The sequence below is a fragment of the Scylla paramamosain genome, chromosome 20 (assembly GCF_035594125.1).
Source record: "Scylla paramamosain isolate STU-SP2022 chromosome 20, ASM3559412v1, whole genome shotgun sequence".
Lineage (NCBI taxonomy): Eukaryota > Metazoa > Arthropoda > Malacostraca > Decapoda > Portunidae > Scylla > Scylla paramamosain.
In genome coordinates, this window is record NC_087170.1 from 18,180,628 (window position 1) to 18,202,371 (window position 21,744).

The following is a 21,744-nucleotide window of genomic DNA, read 5'->3' on the forward strand; positions in this document are numbered from 1 at the left end:
TTTGGCACAGTTTATTTAACTGTTGGAAACAAAACATTTGTTAACAGAAACATGTTATTTTTTTTAGTTCATTGATAGATTAAAATACTGTAAAATACATGGTAAAGTACGTGTGTAAAATACATAATGCAAATCTAAAATTTAAATCTAAAAAAAAAATCTCAGTGTTTCTTTACCCTCTGAGTGTTCTGGGGTTCGCGATGGGTAGCGACGTGACTGTGGAGAGGCATTGAGGGTATCTGTTGACTCGTGGGGAGGCCGGGTCGTGTCAGTGTGTACCTGAGAGGCAGCTTTCCTGTGCGATCCTCTGGCGGGAGGCCAAGCAGCGTCTAGACGGCACCCGTGTCGGGGCCCGCCGCAGGACGCATGTGAACATCGCGGCGGCCGCGATAAGGTTGCGGGTTATGGGGAAACGGAGGCGTTGGGTCAACATGTGGCCTCTGGAAAGGCGGCGGCGTTGGGTCAACATGTGGCCTCTGGAAAGGCGGAGGCGTTGGGTCAACATGTGGCTTCTGGAAAGACGGAGGCCGTGGATCAGGGTGTGGTTTCTGGAAACTGGGGACGTCGCGTCGCTGCGGGCCACCAGCCCAGGCCACGCATATCCCTGAAATATACATCATGTCAGCCTGACACTGTCCCTTAATCAGCCAACAATGACTGGCATGAGGTGGGGACTGAGGGTGGCAAGACATCCACGAGCGACAAACAATATCTCTCAGCTTCATACAGAGAAAGACTCACCCAGGAGAAGCAGGAAGGCCACCTTCATGGTACTGCTGGTATTTGCTGCTGCGTGACTGTTGTGCTCTTCAGTGGCAAGCTGCGTTCCTTATATACTCTAAGCTCACCTCGCACCCGCCATGATTTCCACTTCACACCTTGTCATACCTCAAGGACGAGAGGAAGTTGTGCGCAGTAACTCTTCTGGTAATAATGCATTAATTCAATGGATAATAATAGAAAAGAGAAGGGGACGTGATGAAAATAATAATTAGAAAAGTGTGCACGTGGGCCATTCGGATAAACAACAGACACGCCGCGCTGTGCATGGCAACACACTCTCCTCTCAATCTTCATGGACGTCGTAAACAGCAGTCTTGTTTAGCCGTGTTATGTTATTCAAGTGTAGGCGGCCGACACATTCACAACGGTCGGGCAGCATTATTTTCTTCGTGGTGATCAAGCATAAATTAAATGAAAACAGGGTGCTGACAAGCAGAAGGGCGGCACTGGAATGAGCTTTGCAACACATTCACGCAAACACTCGGTCCTGTGCCAAGCACTTCTCTTATCACTCTTCACCGACGTGGTAAACAGTGCTGAAAAGTCAAAGCCTTGGAGACAAACTGAAACCTAATAATTTCATATTTCAAACCTGCGACGCTGAACAGCACCAAGAGATATGCAGCGTAGAACTGTTTCTCAATACGATGTCGAGACACATACCTACACCTATAAAAGGTAGCCTCATCTGCATTCAATGCACAGGGGAGGGACACATAACCTATGCATCCTTAAGTTACTGTAATGACGCCGGCACTGGCTCTGAGTGGCTCCAGCACAATGCAGATCCACATAAACGTTGGGAAACAATAAGAAAGTTGTATAATCTTCCACACCTCAACAGAAGCTACATAATAGAGAATTGTAGGAATGTTAACTGACTTTTGTATGACCCGTGGAGATATGGCGTGAAGTACTGGATCAGTGTTTCAAATTCTGGAGTGGTAACGTTCCATAGGATGGCGGCCAAGACTGTCACAGAAGTAAACACAAACATGCTTGGGAACTCAGAGACATCGGCGAAGTACTGAGGAGGAGGAGATACAAGCTTTTCTAACGTTCGAGGAAGAAGAGTAAGAGAAGAGGAGATCAAAGAGTCACAGGTTGGCAGAATACGAAGCGAGACAAGGCAAGTCATTAAGCCAACATGAACTTGAATATTGGCTGACGTCTTGGAAGTAAAAGAATGCTCTCTCTCTCTCTCTCTCTCTCTCTCTCTCTCTCTCTCTCTCTCTCTCTCTCTCTCTCTCTCTCTATGATTTTGTTTTATTGTATTCTAAGTAACTTTATTACTTATTTCTCTATCATTTACTTATTTATTAAGAGGAGAGAGAGAGAGAGAGAGAGAGAGAGAGAGAGAGAGAGAGAGAGAGAGAGAGAGAGAGAGAGAGAGAGAGAGAGAGAGAGAGAGAGAGAGAGAGAGGGAGAGAGAGTGTGTGTGCATTCATGTTTAGTATGCTTAGCCATGCTCGTACTTCTCCCTCTTACGGACCATCTTGCCGCTGTTCTGCACGATGCTGTCATTTGTTTATCAGTAAAGGCAGGAGACATTTTCAGGTTTCAGTTAATAATTTTCACCATACTTAAAAAGGTACAGGCTTCATGATTATTATAATATGTCCTGGAGCATCGCCTTGACTAAAAATTGACCAATAAGTAAGTAGGTAGTTAAACAGATATATAGATTGACTGCTAACCATATAGGTAATAAATAAAAAGTGGAAGTGGGCCAATTAAAAACAAATGCGTCTTATGTGCGCAAGCTGAGTGGCAAATCTTGGCAATCTATGAAAAAAAGTTATAATGAACGAGAAAAAAAAAATGCATAACAGTCCGATTAGTTAAAAATAGAGAAAAGAACGTATAGATATGAGTAAATAAATAAACAGTTGAAAAAATGTGTTTAAGAAGAAATCAGGTTTTCGAGGTTTTATCTTTAATGAGTCAAAGTAACACTGCAAGAAATGTGAACTCCTTGCCAAACTAAGACACTTGACTGTGGCCGATCACCTCTGCTGACACCCTTCCCCTGCGCTGGTGCTGGCCGCCGTGGAGTGGGTCTCGTCATGAGGCGGCAGTCGGGTTCTTTAGGGGCTGGAAACGCGGGCGGGCAGCGTCTAAATAGGAACGTGGCCCTTGGGAGGCACGGGTGATATCAGGAGGCCGTCATGTGGTGGACGGTCGATAGGTCTTGTAAGGCTTTCTTTATTAGGAGGCAGCTCGCCTGTTCGGGTACTTGGCAGTTCTTCGGGCAGTGTCTGGACGGGGACATTGCCCTTGGGAGGCACGGGTGATACTTGAGGTCCTGTATGTGGTGGACGCTTGAACGGTCTGGTAAGGCTGCTTGGAGGAGGCAGCTCGCCTTCTCGCCTCTCAGGCAGTTTCTCGGGCAGTGTCTGGACGGGGACATTGCCCTTGGGAGGCACGGGTGATATTTGAGGTCCTGTATGTGGTGGACGCTTGAACGGTCTGGTAAGGCTGCTTGGAGGAGGCAGCTCGCCTTCTCGCCTCTCAGGCAGTTTCTCGGGCAGTGTCTGGACGGGGACATTGCCCTTGGGAGGCACGGGTGATATTTGAGGTCCTGTATGTGGTGGACGCTCGAACGGTCTGGCAAGGTTGGCTGGGGGAGGCAGCTCGCCTTCTCGCCTCTCTGGTAGTTTCGCGGGCAGCGTCTGGACGGAAGTATGCCCAGGCAAAAGAGCAGGTAGGGTCTGGACGGGCTCTTTGCCTGGTGGAGGCACCGGGGATATAAATGGGCGGTTGGCTGGTTTAGGAGCAGGTCTTGTCTCACGATGATTCTCCTCCGGTGAACGTCGGAAGCGATGACCCTGAGGGGACCTGCGTCCACTGCTATGACTCCCAAGAGGCATGATTTCCAGGGTAAGTGTTGTGAATAGGACGGCCGGGAGTATACTGGCTCAGGTCGCGGTCACCAAGGGCCCCACCCGCTGCTGTGAAGGAAAAGGGGTGGTTTAGTAACGATCACTACTCATGATATTTATGAGACACTTTATAATACGGAATATGAGCTCAACTGAATGTTGGATGCTGGAGGTTATGGAATGATAACACAGTGTGAAACTGACTGAACAGAGGAATGGAGCAGCTCATCGTCTCCCAACACTCACCCAGCAGCAGCAGCATCAACGGCGCCACCTTCAGCATCATGTTATCTGCTTAGGACTCGCGGGCCCAGTGCTGATTGTAGTCTGCTCCAGCCTCCCTTTATAGCGGCCGTGGCTGCCTCCGCCCACCGGCAGGGCTTTCCCGTCATCCTTCCAGGGATGCCACTTCACCCTCCTCGCTACAACTGCACTACTATCTCTTTCCTGATATTTGGTCTGAAGACTTGGTCAATCGACTAGTTAAAAGCATCGTTAAACACTGCCAGTAAACACGTGGCACTGACTTCCCGCGTCCCTGCCTCTCGCATCCGGCACGTAACGACGAAATTTATTACGAACGTCTCAGGGCGGATGTTTTCTTGCTAAGCTCATTAAATTAAGTGACGATGAACCTGTTTCAGACTCCTTAAGGGCTCATGGCAACAGACTCATTGTAAGACGCTATTTTCTCTCTCCACACACACACACACACACACACACACACAGAGAGAGAGAGAGAGAGAGAGAGAGAGAGAGAGAGAGAGAGAGAGAGAGAGAGAGAGAGAGAGAGAGAGAGAGAGAGAGAGAGAGAGAGAGAGAGAGAGAGAGGGGTGAATTATTGTAACCACAGCATTCCTTGCCTTTCTGCAACCTTCTCATACGCAGGACAACGAGTGTTTAGTCACACAAACAGACTGCAGCCTAGTAAGACCTTTCCGCGAACTCCTGACGCGCGAGAGGAGGTCACCTACGTCATTATCTCTATTTTGTTTGTTGACGTGCAGGTGTTGGTGGCGGGGCCGCGTCCCTCCTTGCCGCAGTCCTGACATGAGCCACTGCGCAGGGCATGACTGTCTTGGGCAGCTCCGGCCTCTATTTGTTCTCTCAATATTGACACTCTCCACTCCCTCCCTTCCTTCCTCCTGGTCCGTCCCCACTTCTTCCCTGTGTGGTTAGGGAATACCCCCGCTCTCTGTATTACATGATTCCCCCTCCACCTGCTCTCCCCAGCGTGCTCTGAGTTGCAGGAACGCCCATGACTCAAGGACTGCAAAGGTAAGTCCAGCGGGGTTATATAGTTTAACATACACGCTGTCTTATCCCGACTACTTGCAACATGTAGTGGAGGATGAGGGACAAACTATGGCAATTTTTAAAAACATTTTTATTTCTTCTTTCGCTCAGAACTGAATTAATTGCCCAGGAAGATAAAGCATGATTATAAAAAGAACATAAATAAAATAAATGATAAATAAATAACAAAGGTTAGCATGATAATGGTGGGGGTAGTAAGTATGTACATGAAGACAGTGCATGATGCAGCTGGATGCAGAGTTACCTTTGGCTTATAATGACAGGGTGATCAGGAAATTTTATTCACGGGTGATGTTCTATTGCTAGCTAAGAACTTATTGAATAAGAGCAGCCATACTAACACCAATGATCGTGCGTGTATGTGTGTGTGCGTGTGTGTGTGAATGGGGAGCACAGGTATCCCTGAGTCACCACAGAGGTTCAGACTGCGTAGATGCTAAGTGTAGAGCAGCCTGAGGTGGATGTCTGTGGTCACCTGTACATCATTACCAAAACCATGCCAAACCAGCACAGTCCTGCCAGCAAGCCAACCCAACAGTGTGCGCCTTGAGATTAGTATTCCTGGCAACACTCAGGGTCGTTTATCCCAAGGCAAACATCGACCGGGATACAACCTTCCTTGCTGCTGAGGGCATCACCATGCCGGGCTGAGCTGGAAGGACGGCCAGGTTTACTTCTTCAAGAATGGGTGGTTTTCAAGATTCTGAACCACGTTGTCCTCTTCAAAGATCTTCTCCAGCTCCTTCTCAAAGATGCGGCCTACGCGAGACACATCCAGGGCATTGAGCACCTTTTGGGGAAAACGGCACGCGTTAGCTGATGGGTGAGTGCAGTGCTTTCAAGCTCAGGATGTTGGCACCATCCTGTATCAGGCATTTTTTTTTTTCGGTTCTGCATTCAGTTTCTAGTCTGTCAGGTCTATGACGGTGCCTCCTAATGAAGGAATTTGGATTTGGCATTTTGGGAACCGTTACCCCAAGTGGATGCCTTTCCTATCCTCAGACCGTGGCCATGATTCGATCCCATCTGGGTGTGGACCCCTCAACCCCCAAAGCAGCCCCCATATGATTTATAAGAGTAACTATCGCAAATTTATATGAATTTGCGTCACACATAAATGTCACAATAAGTGCTGCAGCCCGTTAGGAGCCACAGGGATGCTATCAAATAATACGGATGACTCATATGCCAGAGAGAAAGGAGTGTTTGAAAAGGGAAAGGTCAAGGTTCTTCTGCCGCGGATTCCCTTTCAGGAATGTCTAAGAACTCAATTGAAAAAAATAAGTAGTCTTGTTACATCTAAATAATATGCAATAAATAAATAAATAAATAAATAAATAAATAAATAAATAAATAAATAAATAAATAAATAAACATTACAGGTCGACAAGATGAGATCAAGCTCACAAAAATAGCTGTCATAACAATATTCAAATAATAAAAGAGTGCAGGCAACAATAATAATATTAAAAACAGAAGCATGATAAATATAACTAAAACCTTTCCATCTTATTTCCACAGCAAAAAAATTGAAAAAATAACAGACACTTCTAATCCACTTCGCTGTTATGCCCAAATTATCAGAGGGACAGTTCCCATCCTTGATATCCTTACTGAGAATTACAAACAGCCTGACACTCACCTCATCCTGGGCAGCTACCACCACCTCAGGCTCCAAGGGCAGGTCCAAGCGGGCCACAGTGATCTTGGAGGGACCGCCCATGGTCACGCTGTTCACCTTGATAAGCTTGCGACCATGTCCCTGAAGTGAGATAGGTCACAGGTCACAGGTGGTCACACACGTTAAAAAGAAATTAATAAATGGATAAAAAAAAAAAAATAAATAAAAATAAACTAAGTATGCAAATGTACTAATGATGACTATAATGATGATGATGATAATAATAACCTAATAATAATAATAATAATAATAATAATAATAATAATAATAATATGATAATTGCAATAAATAAATCAATAAACATATCAATCAACTAATGAATTCATAACAAACAAAATATAAAGCACAAACACATGATGAAGTACAAAAGAAGCAGATGTGCTATACATTCCCCTAAGTACACAAAGCAGCTATTATTCTCACCACCACAATCACTAACTTTATCATTTGCTGCAACACACAAGACTCATCAATGTAAAAATGATTCAGGGTCTTCAATGATTAACTCTATATATACAACACCCTATTTTCCCTTACACACCATATTTCAGTCACTCTCAGTCACTTACTCAACAAAGCTGGAGAGGGCTTATTTCATCTCTCAAGGTTACTGCTGTTGTGACTTAGGTTAGATGCTAAGATAATTGTATATATGTAAATAACAACAGCAAATATGGTAAGAAAAAGTTTGCTAAGAGAGAGAGAGAGAGAGAGAGAGAGAGAGAGAGAGAGAGAGAGAGAGAGAGAGAGAGAGAGAGAGAGAGAGAGAGAGAGAGAGAGAGAGAGAGAGAGAGAGAGAGAGAGAGAGAGAGAGCACTTCATCTGCATTACAATAAACTCAAACATACTTATCATTTACATATCACTTTATTATCTATGAGTCTGTCTCTATATGTCTTCATGTAACACTTTAACTAATCTTTTGTGCAACTTATTCTTGGTATATGAATTCTATCTATCTGTCTCTTCATCTCCAGTACAACCTCTCATACCTTGCTCCCTCCAGGACTGTCACAAAAGGGGATGGCCTCGGCACGTGAGCTTTCATTTTTCTCAATCCAAACACTCCTTACTTTCCTTGCTAGCTGAAACCTTCCCCTTCTATTAGCACCACTCTCACAAGTGTGCTCATACTTCTTCACTCTATCCTTTCATTTTCCAAATGGATTTCCTCTCCTACTAGTCATGCCCAGCTTTGAGTATTATATTTGAGAAAATAATCTGAAGGTGGGATAAATTGGATATGTGAGGTGCCATCACTAAGGACTTAACTCTATAAGGATTCCTGAGGTAAGGCATGTATCAAAATGGTCAGAATGAGATGATCATCAAAGCATTATTAAATTCAAGTTAGTTTTATATCCTGTCACTACACTTGTACTCTTAATCTCACTCATGTACAATTTTCATGAACTCTTTGACTCTTCATCCTCTCAGTGCAATCAAACTACCTCAATATATTTCCATTCAAATCATTACTTTTCTAATACAGCTGTAGAGAGCTAGTTCATTATAATGGTCTTCATAATGATGGTGGTGATTAGTGGAAATGTTAGGAAACAGCTGCACCCTCAGTCTCTAAAATTTCATAGTATAATTAACTTGATGAGCCTGATCTGATGATGACCTGCAGAATCATGCCAATGCAAAGTCACCCCCTAAACACCACCATGTCAGCCTCTCCCAGCTTGCATCTCACCAGCTCCTATTGACCAGCAGACTCACCTTAGACCTAACTTTGAACTCCATGTCTGCCTCCAAGACTGTGGACACCTGAGATTTCTTGAGAGCACGCGCTGCATCAGCCAGCTGCACAAACACAGGTCCAACTTGCACCTTGGCGTTCACCTGTATGTTAGGAAAATGTCAGTAAGAGAAGAAACATCAGAAAATATAACTCTCCTATAACTACATAAAAATCTCTTTTGTTATTTCTCCTCCTCCTCCAATTACCACTCACCAAGAAAGCTTTTCCTGCCCTTTCCACAGTCACATCCCCAATGCGGCTGAGGGTTGAGTGGCCAATCAGATAAGCATTGCTGGTCGCAAGCTCCTCCGGTGATGGATACACTGGGCCAAGACTGAGGGTGAAGAACACATGTAAAGCTCAGACATAAGTAAGGTTATAAAATAAGAAACTAATGTTTACAGGGAACTCCACACATAGTACACAGTTAACAGAACACTCTAGTACTCTTTACTATGACTGCTATACATTTAATATTTTTCTTATGCATTCTATCTTAAAAAATAATGTAATTATAAGTAGACAAAAGTGGGTATCAATGGATCTTAAACTTTATAGACCTTTCAGACCTATAAATCCTAACTAGACTCTTTATTTAATTACATTAGTCTATGTTAAGTATAGTATTTGATAAGACTTGCTGCAACATAAAAGAAGAGAAAGATTTGATGCTTACTCTGCTCTGCTCTCCTTCTCGCTGTTCTTGGCATTCTTCCTGTCCTTATTCTTCCTATTTTTCTTGTTCTTGTTATTCTTCCTCTTCCTCTTATTCTTCTTGCCTCCCTTGTTCTTCCTCTCAGGGTAATTCCTGCGTGCCTGTTCAACAAATGATGACTCCTCATCCTCAACATCCTGATGAGACATTTACAGTTGGTTAGATAAAGTCATTGTTAGAAACTAAGTCAAATTTCAATGATGTTCATTCACTGGGCATTGGAGTAGTATTTCCCTTTTCATTTGGTTCACCACACACATCACTATTACACTAAATTCTTTAAAATCTCTGACAACACTTCTAGCCAGAGCAATGCAGTGTGCATATCATTTACCTGTTTTGGAGTGGTTGGTTTATAGGTCAAAGTATATCTGGTGAAAAATCTACATTAGTCAGGAAAATTTAAGGGAAGTTTTCCACCTTGATTTTAAAGCACACATGATTTTTAGAAATTTCCTCAGTCAAAAGCAAATAGACCTCCATTTAATTTTACTATCAATATGTATTTCTTATGTGTATGAATTTTATATTTTCATCTTTTTAAATAATGGTTACTTTAACATGGCATAACTTTTCAGTACACTTAAATCACTCTCTCACTCACTAGGAAATATACTAAAAATACTTCCTCCTTCAGGTACAATTTGACTGAACCTACTACCTTAAATATTTGCAATTCAACTAAAACTCCTCACCCACTTAGTTAATATTGGACTTTATACTTGTTTGTAGTTCAACTTAGATTCCTCACTCACTCACTCCCTTGAAATGCCTTCTTGAATACTATCATGACACTCACCTCATCCTCACTCATAGCTCTGCCATCCCTAGATATTTCAATGCCCTCAGACTTATTCCTTTTCTTGTTCTTCTTGGTGTTCCTCCTCTTGTTATTCCTCTTGTTCTTATTCTTATTCTTGTTTTTCTTCTTGTTCCCCTTATTTGCGGGTCTAACCTTCACCTCTTCTTCCACCTCCTCTTTTTCATTATTCACTCCCTTGTTCTTGTTCTTCCTGGTATTCTTGTTGGTCTTCCTCTCAGAATCTTCAACATCAGACACCTCACCCTTCCTCTTGTTCTTCCTGTTCTTATTCTTCTTGTTTTTCTTGTTCTTGTTCCTCGTTTCTTTCCTGGTTTTGTTCTTGTTACCCTTTTTTTCTGCTGATGGCTCAGGTTCAGGTTCTGGTTCAGCTGGAGCCTCAGCTGCATCTAGGGCTGTGAGTTTTCTGAAGAAGGAAGGTGCAGGGTCAGTCTCTTCATGTTTAAACTCTAGGCTGGCCTCATCACCTGTTTTTAAGGCTGAGAGCACTCTGGGGAAGGAACATACTGGAATCAGCCCCTGGTTCTCCTTTTGACTTCCATACTAACCCACTCCCAGTTAGTCTTTCATATCATCATCATTATCATCATACTCCTGACCATTCCCTCAAAATACTTTACAAACCACTATTGTTCTGCTCCCTTGCAAGCCCCAGTACCAGTAATACAAAAGCTTTTTTCTCAGCCAGGCCCCCAGAACAGCACACTTTTACCAGCATACCCTTGCTCCCAGCCAGTTTCTTCTCCTATTCACCTTATCCTACACTCCACCGTTAAAATCTATGCACTAAAACTTACAACATTACCATACTGCTCTTGTGTTATGCTACCTGCAAAATTAAGGCCACAAGACTACCACCCAAGCACCACCACCACTCAGGCTTCCACTTACACATCGTCAGAGAGTTCAATGGGCAGAGGACCCACTTTGGAGAGACTGGAACTCAGGACATCAAGGACATTGTCTACCACATCATTGTACACTCCAACCAACTGCACCTGATTGTTGTTCTTATCACTGTTGCTCTCAACAGGAGACTCTTCTGTGGGATGGATACAGGGGATTAGGAATGGACATAAAGGGTATTTGTTTTTTTTACCTTTGTAAAGGAGTAAATGGAAGGATAATAAATGGCAATACCAACTTGGCAGAGTAAGTAGTGTACAGAGAACATATCAACCTCACAGTGTATAGAACAGAGAGTTTACTGATCAACTAGGCAGTGTGTGTAATGTGGAGTTTACGTGTAAAGCTAACTACTGTATATGTGTGATGCACAGTTTATGTATATATCAATTTGGCAGTGTCTTAATATTTTGTTAACTAATTTTCTTCTTTTATTTTCTCACCTTCATTCCGGTTAGTGAGTACAGTGGGGGCTTCCTCAAGCTCTGATGGGTTTGTAGGCACCACTTCCTCTTCAGCTACTGTGTCATCCTCCCCATAATTAACTGGGAAAGGATTGGCATCCAGCTGTGGACCTTCCACTTTAGTTTCCTCAGCAGGTGTGGAATCTGGGTTTAACTGTGAATGGAGGCTTGTGTTATATTTCTGTTATTATCATAATCAGCATTACAAAGAAATTATTTGTGTTGGTGATGGTAAAGGTATGACTGAAATGGCTTACAGGAGACACAGCAGAGGCAACCAAATTCTGCACTGCCTGAAGAATTCCAGTGGGGCTGGAGCTAGCTGTCTTGTGTGTGGCCTCCTCCAAGACAGCCTCCTCCTGGGTGACGACACTCTCTGGATCCACCATTGACTCTGTGAAGGGAGGTGGAGTGGATGTGAAGGCTGGAAGAGGGATGCCGATATACTGACGGACCAGTGAAGTCAAGACTGTTAAATGTAAGGTGATAGTAAAAGTGCAGAGTGTAGAAGTCTGGTGAAGTGCGGCACAGATGATTACCTACTTATTTCCTCCCTCCTATAAGTGACGTGTCTCTTAATGAGTAAAATTAGGGCAAAAAAAAATGTGTTCATAAGATGCTTCCATTAACCTGTTACATCTGAACTGTGATGCTTTTTTTGCCTGCCTGTGTTGCTGTTGTTATTACTATTATTGCTGTTGGTGGTGATGGTGGTGGTGGTAAGCTCTAAATACAAAACTGTAAACTCTTCTAAAATGTCATCTTCCACATACATTCCTCACAAAACATTCTGTGATCCTACAAATATTAGTAGGTAAGGAAGAAGAAACCACTACACCCATTAACTGCACACAAACATCACTGTATTACAAAACAAAAAATAAACAAATAAAAAGTGCAGGCAGATAAGAGGAGGATCTGTGCAGGTAAAGGAAGATATGAAAGAGGCTCTGTAGAAGCAAAACATGGATCTGCTTTAGGTTAGTATCTGGCATCGCAGTTCAGCAAAGAAAGTGAGCAGGGGCAGGAGGGTGGGAGACTTGGAGGGAGGTATACAGGGAGGGAGGGGAGGGTGAGGGGCCGTACCAAGCCGAGACTGCGGTGTGAGGTGGGCATTGCGGCTCTGCACAGACAGTAGGGGCGATCCGAACAGGTGGATCACAGTGGACCTAGTTGGATTATTTTCTGAAAATTAAAACTCTTTTATTATTTCTTTTGCTAAACTGCTGTGTGTGTGTGTGTGTGTGTGTGTGTGTGTGTGTGTGTGTGTGTGTGTGTGTGTGTGTGTGTGTGTGTGTGTGTGTGTGTGTGTGTGTGTGAGGGTTATTTGCCCCCAGGCTTGAGGATTCCTTGCTAGAGCTGTGATGACCATCCATGTTCTTCAAATAGGAGCTTTCACACATGGCAACCAGTTGCAGTAATTAATTTCCTGTGCTAGATGTATGGTACTCCATGAGCAACTGCATTTGCAATGATAAAAACCCTCCTAAACAATACTCGTACTTTGCTAAAGTTGCTCTTGCTATTTACTGCAACTACAGTTGCCTCATGTGAGGGGCCCTTAGAGTTCATTATAATTTTAATCTTGCTCAAAGACAGTAACTGTCCACTTGTTAAAGGAAACCTTTATAAGCTGGGCAGGTGCAATCCTCATCCTGCCAAGTTACAGGTAAGGATGTTACTACTGAGTCCACAAGTTGTGTGTGTGTGTGTGTTGCTAGAAAGCCTAGTCTAACCACATCATGGGACGCGCTGAGCTGATGGTCGTGCTGGTGTCTGCCTGTCTGTAGCCACTCGTCGGAACGCTGAATTGTGACTTGTGACCTCTTACTACATTGAGGTCACAGGTCAAAACAGGACATGGGGAAGCGGGAAGGGGGAGGGGGATTGAGGGAGAGAAGGATTCTGTGCAAAAATGTTTTAAGAGAAATTAATAATAGCTATGTGCAATGTAAATGAAGGAACAACAGAGAAGTGGTGTACATGAGTAAGTGTTAAGGGTCTGACAGGATTTCTACCAAACACTATCATCCCTGAACACACAAGTCAAACCCTGACATGAGGAGAGCAGGCACAATACACCTGCACCACCACCAACCCACTGCCTCCTAGTTCAACCTAACCTAACCTAATCTAACATATTCTAACCTAACCTACCTTAACATACTGGAATTCTACCTAAAATAGAAAAAAAAAAAAAATCTTTCTATCTACGTATTAACATCCTGCCTTATCCAACTCCATGTTTAAGATAATACATGTGACTAATCTCTCTTTCTCAGTTAGCATTATGAGAATGAGGGACGTCCGGGAAAGGATAGGGAGAACAACTGAAGAGGAAGAGAGAGAGTTGAGAAAGGCGGATGTTGATGGGAAAGAGGCGAGCACAGGGATGAAAGAGAAATGGAAAGGAAAGAATTACGTAAGAGGCGGATGCGAAAGGAGAGGAGAAACTGGGAGAGTTGACTCAGTTGAGTGTGGAGATTACAGGAAGCTCAGATAAGGCGGATGTACAGACGTGATACAAGAAGGGAGAAGAGACGGATGCGTAGAGTACAAGAAGAACCAATAGATGAGGATGTACGGTACAGGGAGACATAATGATGCTAACGAGAAGGGAGAAACAAGTGCACAGAATATATGAGGACGAGAAAAGAGAAACGTATGCGGAGAGGAAGAGGAACGAGGAGAGAGCTGAAAACAAATTGGGCAGGAGGAGGGGGGGAGGGAAAGACATGTAGTGAGAATAATGAGAGAGAGAGAGAGAGAGAGAGAGAGAGAGAGAGAGAGAGAGAAGATAAGGAAGAGAGACAGTTGCGAGGAGGAGTATGAGAAGGAGGAGGTAGCGGCTTTAACTCACCTTGGGCAGCCGCCAGGGCAGCCAGGAGCCCCAGAAGCGGGACCCAGCTGAACGCTCTCATCCTGCAGAAGGGGAAGAAGAGAGGTTGTTATTACTCACGTCACGACTGACTGACTGAAGAACACACACATACACACACATAAATAAAAACGAAGACAAATAAGCGCAAAAAATATGAAGCATGGAACAAACAGAGTATATGAGGACAACGATAAAAAAAAAGCCTGAGAAAAGAAAGTAGCATCCGGGAAAGAAAAAAAAAGACACGTTGGAAAGCGATTTTTTAAACCTATAAAAAAAAAAAAAAAAAGACAAATAAAGACGAGAGAATTTCACGTAACCTACACCGCCGTACGTAGCACACCGCAACAATCTTGGACCACGTGCAGCAAACTGATTCTTTCCCTCCCACTGATACAAGAACCACACGAAGGAATGTCGTGTGTGTGTGTGTGTGTGTGTGTGTGTGTGTGTGTATGGTGCCCAGGGCCGGGAGGAAGCGGGTCACCGGTGGGGCGGGGAGGGGGTCAGCGTCCCGACTCAACTGGTGACCTAGAAATCGGCGCTGGAACGTGGAGCGACGGGTCTGCGGCGCCCGGAAGGACCAAGTGGCCCCCTTCCACTCAATAAGGCGGACATGAACCTTCCTGAGTCCTTGGCAATGGTGGGCGGCGGGTCGATGCCCTCCTGAAAGGGTAGGGATAAGGGAGACACCGCCGTTTCTGCCACCAAGTCTCCATTTCTGTTACTCGTTCCTCCACACTGGCGTCCATTATTGGCTAAGTACGAGTAAGTACCGTCTCCTCCACCTGACAAGTAATAACGACTGAGTAAATGTGAGGTAATGCCACGTGGCGGTTTGATGTCAGAGGAATGAATGGTAGCCGTCTTGGAATGTGCTGAATGGGCATGACAAGGCTATAGGAGGCTGTGGTAGTTATGAAATTTTGCGGAATTATGTATCGTGCTCTGTTTCATACCGGCGAGGTAATAGAGGTTATAATAGTGGGCAAAAAACAACGATAATGTACACCGAAGAGAAGCAGTGCACACCGAAATATTGAGGAATTACGTATTATACTCCTACTCCATTCCGGAGAGAAATACCACGACAAAATGATAATATACACAAGACATGCAGTTAAACAACGAAATCTTGAGGAGTTATATACTATACTCCTGTGGGTAGCAAGGCAATATTCTAAGACAACCTCCTAACCTATGTATAGCTCCGGAATAATCTTGATTCTTGAACCACGTGCCGTAAATTGATTCCCTTCCTCCTACTGATACAAGAATACAAGATAATGTACACCGCAAGTAAGCAGCCAGACAGAGGACCACTGTAAGAGTCTCAAGGTGACCCGCGCAGGTCGTTGTGGCGGCGCGGGGGAAGAGGCACAGCGAGGAGAGGTGGGGACGAGACGGAAACCGGTTATACAACAGGTCTGGAAGAATGTAGGTCACTAAGACTTGCCCTGTTCCCTTTATGACAAAGTATGGCGGTTCAATGAAAGAAGGGAAAAGATAATAATAAAATAGCAGAGAAACCCCCGAGGCCAAAGTGGAATGCAGGACGCCAGCGGGGAGGAGCAGGAACTGTGGCCTTTGCAAAACAGCACGGTGACCTCCTTCTCCAAGCATTCCACGACCCACAGGCGGGTACGTGTGACAATAACCGATTAACTGTACTTTTCATCAATTATGTTTCCGTATTAATCTATTTAATGCATACTCTTTTTTTCTTTTTCTTTTTTTTTTCATTGACAAACAGCGACCTCCTTCAGCAAGCATTTTTTTTTTTTTTTTTTTACATTTCCGTGACGACTGCAGCGCCACCTCATGTTACTCAGGGAGGCGTCTCTCAGTCCTCGCCTGTCATGCTTTCCAGGCACCGCGCTAACTTGAGACGATTCAGGCACATTTGTCAAGCTTCACACTATTATCTGCGTTAGTAATACGGGGATCGCACATATTCAGGTAACACAGTGACACAATTTTTTTTTTCTTGTGTGTGTGTGTGTGTGTGTGTGTGTGTGTGTGTGTGTGTGTGTGCTTTCCAAATCAAGCATGGCAAGGATAGAAGCAGAAAAAAGAAAGAAAAAAAAACCGAAAATGTTTTAGTACAAGTGCATTCAGAATTATCTTAACAATAAAAACAAATAAATAAATAAATAAATAAGAAAAGCAAGGTAATTTCTAAACAACTAACACCCCGAACGAAGACTTTCAGCACCAAACTCGTACAGAGAAAAAGGAAGACATGGAAAGGAAGGAAACGTGTGACCTTAGCCTTACCCAGCTTTACTCACTTCCCTAACAGAGACACTGGTTTAGAGCAGTTTCTCATTATCTTTACATCCCGTTAAATTTCACGCGCGGGCGCCATCCACTGAGCACCCGCGACCGACCGACACAAGGCGCAGATTCGTGTCAAAGCATTTACCGTTATCTTTGAAAGTTCGTTTATTTGTGCATCTGTTTATTTGTTAATCTGTTTGTTTATCTATCTGTCTACGTACATATCTACTTTCCCATATATAAATCTATCTATATATTTATCTATTTACGTTTAAACTGCCTACAAATCTATCTACTTATCAATATTCACTTTCAGGTGCATTTTTGTTCATCTACGTATATATCTCCCAACAAATTTATCATTCGATCTATAAACAAACCTACCTCTACAGTGTATACGAGTATTATGGAAGTTGGATAACTCTCACCTAAGAGCATTGAAATCCACACAATACCCGACCAGGTGTGACGAGAGGATTGTAACATGAACACACACACACACACACACACACACACCGCTCTCGCACCAGCCACCCCCATACACCCTTACTACACTGCCCTCGGCCCTCACCACTCTGTGTAGACAATATGGCCAACAATGACATGTCGCGGGGGATAATACACCTTAGGGACGCCTGGAGGAGGGGAGGAACCTGCGGTGAATGACACACAACCAGCCTTCACCTTGCACTTGAAGCGGGAGTGTCGGTGTCCTCGTTAGTCTTATCTCCTGGCTTATTCTGTCTTCGTCACACTGATGGCAATGTTGCACCTCACCTCTTTACTACTATTTCCTGTTGTTGCGTTTACCGTTACTAACCTGCAGGATTTACTAATTGCATGCATAACTCCACGCCTCCTGCAGTTTACCATGATCATATACTACATTCACTACAAACATTTGCTGCTCTCTCTTTCTTTCTCCTCCTTTCATGCACTTCTTTTCTTCTATTCTTCCATTCTATTCTATTCTATTCTTCTATTAATCTATTCTATTCTTCTATTCTTTTCCTTTGTCCGCCATGATAATATACTACATGCATCACATTTGTTGCTCACTCCTACGGTTGTGTCCATCTCTATAGTAATTTTATGTTTCCTCCTCCTCCCTACGAATATTTGAAATGACACGCACTAGTTTCTTTTCCTTCTCCGTCATGATGATAATGCTACATTCATCACATCTACTGCTTGTTCTCAAGGATGTCCGTCTTCCTATTGTAACATCACATTTCCTTCTGCATTACCTCCCGACGAAAATTTTAAGTGATACCCACGTGCTGTACTTCTGTTCCTCCTTTCCCTGTCCACCACGATAATATACTACGTACACCACATCTGCTGCCTACTCTCATGACTGCTATGTCCGCCTTCCTAATGTAACATCATACTTAATCTTTTATCATCTGCCTACGAAGATCTGAAGTGTCACCAAAAATCTGCAGCAGGAACCTGGGGAAACCACCACTACCACCATCACCACCTTCACTCCCTGACGCTGCGAGACTTACGAGCACGTGACTTCACAGATCAAACTCGGCCAACCACCACCAACACTACGAGCGAACTCGGCAGACAGACCCGTTACCCTCGTTAATCAACTCCCCGCACATCCCCCACACCCACAAGCAGAAGTTCACACCCCAAACGTTCCAGTGTTTATTTTCAGTACTTTTTTGTACGCTGTAGTGAAAGCTATCGGAGTTTTCAAGTGCGTTTTCATAATGCTAGAGATAATTTAGCAAACATTCACCATTGGGATAAAAGACCGTGAAAAACCGACGAACCATCTCTGTGGCTTTTGGAAATAGTTCTTATGAGCAAGAGGCCACACTGTTTAAAAATACGGGATTAAGATTTCACACAAAAAGAGGGTCCTTGATATTTGTCTCTAGTATATTGCGTTGAGAGCTGGACTTGGACTTCTTGATGCAGGAGCGAACTCAGGAAGGAAAGAAGAATAAGAGCAAGATTCACACCAAAAAAGATTATCCTTGCGTCTTGCCTTTCGTGGAATTTTGTGACGACATTTGAGGAAACAGGAAACTTTACAAGGGAGTAGAAAGATGAATAAGACGAGGAGGGAGAAGAGGAGGATTCACACCAATTAAAGATTTCATAGTAGTAGTAGTAGTAGTAGTAGTAGTAGTAGTAGTATGTTGCTAGCGGTCCTCGATTTAAACAAGGAAGAGAAGGGGAAGGAGGAGGAAGAAAGAAGGAGACGAGAGGAAGGTTAAGGCCTCACGTGTTTTTGGTGCAGAGCGGATGAGCGAGCGGCGTCGACTGGCGGGGCGCAGCGGACCACCTTTCCTCGGAGGCTCCTGTGCTCCTTGCTTCTCAATGACCTACTCGGCTGACCGCTGCGCCGCCACGCCATACGCCCAGCGACTCATGAAAAACTCCACGCGCGCACAGGTGTGTCAGGTGTGTCCAGCTTTTAACGGAAGTGCCAACAGAGCCAGATGTGAGGAGGAATTTATGCATGTGGTGTCAAGGTCCGGTTTTCTAACGTTTTGGTGTCTTATCCCGAATACGCTTTAAAAGGCTCTAGTGGAAGTTATGAGTTATTTGCGTTTTTCAAAGTGGATTTCGTGATTTTAGTGAGTCTGACGGATTCTAGTGGAAGTTATTGGGGGTTTTCAATTGTTTTCGTGATTTTAGTGAGTTTGACGGATTTTAGTGGAGGTTAGTGGGTTTTTTTTCAAGTGTTTTCGTGACTGGTGATAGCTGAACAGATTACTGGGGGTTTTCAAGGGTGACTCCTGTGATAGTTTGTACATGCTAATGAAAGTCACTCGGGTTTTTCAAGGGTGTTTTCGTGACCAGTGATAGATTAAGAGGCTCTATTATTAAGCGTTATTAGGGGTTTCCAAGGGCGTTAAACAGAATGCAGGGAAACATTATTAAGGTTTTCAAAGGTGTTCAACAAACTACAGATAATTATTAGAATTTTCAAGGGTGTTTTCATGACTAGTGATAATTTAACAGGCTCAAAAACCTTATGTCGTTTTCTTTTCATTCTTCTTGAGTTACTGCCCTTCTCCGGATATACGTAGATAGTGTAGCTTATCATAAGCAGCCTCGTAAGGGTCAAGAGGTATGCTGCTGCTGTTTGTTCATTTGCGTTCTTTTGTACTGTTCCACCTCTTCGGTTTCGGCTTATCATTCTCTCTCTCTCTCTCTCTCTCTCTCTCTCTCTCTCTCTCTCTCTCTCTCTCTCTCTCTCTCTCTCTCTCTCTCTCTCTCTCTCTCTCTCTCTCTCTCTCTCTCTCTCTCTCTCATTACTGCGGCCTATTTCTTCTCACTCCTCTCTTTACTCATTTCCCTTCCTCATCCTATATCTTTCCCCCTCCCTCCCAGCGTCCCTTCTGCCGCCGTCACCGCGCCAGGGAAAGGATCATGTCCGTCACAGTCAACCCGGAAACCACGGTTAGTAGGCCACCGCATTTAGGGAGGAGGGAGGGGACGGGAAGCGGGCAGCGGGTCGGGAGAGGTGGGGAGCGCTCGGGGACGGATGGGATTGGCTTGGTGGTGATAGGGGGATTGGGCGGGGGGTCCTGGGGAGAGTTGGGGAGGGTTGGGGAGGGAGGGGAAGGGGTTTTGGTGGATGTGGTAGGCTTTGAGGAATCTTAATCAGTTGTGGTGCGGTGGTATAGTGACACTGGCCACTCAAGTTTTTTTTTTTTTTGTTTTCTTCATTATTTTTATTTTTCGTTCGCGATTTTTGTTTTTCTTTGTTTCTCTGTACTATTTTTTATTTGTTGTATGTGATTTATTTCTTTTCTTTTTTTTACATTGTATTTTTTATCACTTTCCTTGTTTTTTCATTTGTGATTTTGTTACTTTTCGTTTTTCTTCTTTTCATTTTTTTTATTTCTTGCTCGTGATTGATTGACTCTTCTTTTTTTTTCTACTTCTCATACGTGACTTACTTTTTTTTCTTCTTCATTATTCCCCTCGTTTCTCATACGTGACTTAGTTATTTTCCTTGTCTTTCTTCATTACCTTCTTAATTTTTCTCACGTGATTCATTTTATTTATTTATCATGACTATAATTGTCTATTTGTCTTCTATTCATTATGTCCTTCGTTTCTCATTCGTGATTTAGTTGAAATGCGATTTTTTTTCTCATTCTCTCCTTTCTACTCGTCATTAGCAGTTCTAGTTTTCCTTTTCTTCTTTTTTCTCCTTTTTTACACTCATCATTTGAAGTTTTCCTTTTTTTTCATGTGTGATCGTCACCACCGAAATTTTTTCCTAGTTTTCTTTTTTTGTTGTTGTTGTTGATCAAGAATGAAGCGAGTTTTCTTTTTTTCTATTTTCATATACGCCAGTCTGTATCACGTACACGCTTTCTTTTAAACTGTGACAGACTTAGCAATGTTTTTTTTTTTCTTTTTATACTGTGATAAGACCTTAAAGAGTGATATCCGTGTATTTATTTATTTTCTTATTCATGTACCTATCTATCGACGACACCAAGACACTTTGTTCATCACCGAAAAAAAAAGTAAGCCAAAAAATAACTCGTATTTAATAAACATCACAAATAACAACAACTACGTATAATATGAAAAAAAAAAAAAAAAACTGGATCCTGTCTTAGATGTCGCTTTTCTTTTTTGTCATATAAACGAAGTAAACACACACACACACACACACACACACACACACACACACACACACACACACACACACACACACACACACACACACACAACGCCGGATAACATTACTTAAAAATTATGACCATAAAGGAGGGAAAGAAAAGTAAAAAGGAGGAAAACATCAAGTCCTGCAGCCACAACAAACAATAAACGTGATCGTGAACAAAGGTAAGAAGAAAAAAAAAAAAAAAAGGAACGAGAAAAAATCGCAAAAAAAAATTAAACAAATAATACTCGACACAAAACGGAGAGAGAGAGAGAGAGAGAGAGAGAGAGAGAGAGAGAGAGAGAGAGAGAGAGAGAGAGAGAGAGAGAGAGAGAGAGAGAGAGAGAGAGAGAGAGAGAGTTTTCACGAAGTATATTTTATGAGGACTAGGAGGAGGAGGAGGAGGAGGAGGAGGAGGAGGAGGAGGAGGAGGAGGAGGAGGAGGAGAAGCAAGAACAAGAAGAGGAAGAAGAAAAAGAACAAGAGGAAGAAGAACAAGAACAAGAAACAGTAAGAGCAGCAGCAGCAGCAGCAGCAGCAGTAGTAGTAGTAGTAGTAGTAGTAGTAGTAGTAGTAGTAGTAGTAGTAACAGCAGGAGTGGAAACAGTAGCAGT

At 43.3% G+C, this 21,744-nt stretch overlaps 3 protein-coding genes across 6 annotated transcripts; all 3 read right to left on the bottom strand.

Annotated features, from left to right (window-relative positions):
- On the bottom strand, positions 1–897 carry LOC135110539 (uncharacterized). Its single transcript, XM_064022951.1, has 2 exons — positions 742–897; positions 1–604 (listed from the first exon to the last, which is right to left on the bottom strand). The coding sequence occupies exons 1-2, from the start codon at positions 767–769 to the stop codon at positions 330–332; spliced, it is 303 nt and encodes a 100-aa protein (XP_063879021.1). The 5' UTR covers positions 770–897; the 3' UTR covers positions 1–329.
- A 1,805-nt stretch (positions 898–2,702) lies between these two features.
- On the bottom strand, positions 2,703–18,879 carry LOC135110540 (MATH and LRR domain-containing protein PFE0570w-like). 4 transcript variants are annotated; one of them, XM_064022953.1, is made up of 13 exons: positions 18,722–18,879; positions 14,176–14,237; positions 12,402–12,500; positions 11,573–11,709; positions 11,295–11,469; positions 10,837–10,987; positions 9,925–10,351; positions 9,087–9,262; positions 8,624–8,744; positions 8,389–8,511; positions 6,625–6,744; positions 3,912–5,772; positions 2,703–3,734 (listed from the first exon to the last, which is right to left on the bottom strand). In XM_064022953.1, exons 2-12 carry the CDS (start codon positions 14,234–14,236, stop codon positions 5,653–5,655), a joined length of 1,710 nt encoding a protein of 569 aa, XP_063879023.1. In that variant the 5' UTR covers position 14,237; positions 18,722–18,879; the 3' UTR covers positions 2,703–3,734; positions 3,912–5,652. The 4 variants fall into 4 exon arrangements, with proteins under 4 accessions (XP_063879023.1, XP_063879022.1, XP_063879025.1 ...); XM_064022952.1 differs by having other exon boundaries at positions 9,925–10,435; XM_064022955.1 differs by lacking the exon at positions 12,402–12,500.
- Positions 2,901–3,653, bottom strand: LOC135110130 (uncharacterized). The gene has a single exon (XM_064022085.1). The coding sequence runs from the start codon at positions 3,651–3,653 to the stop codon at positions 2,901–2,903; it is 753 nt and encodes a 250-aa protein (XP_063878155.1).
- Positions 18,880–21,744: the final 2,865 nt, after the last annotated feature.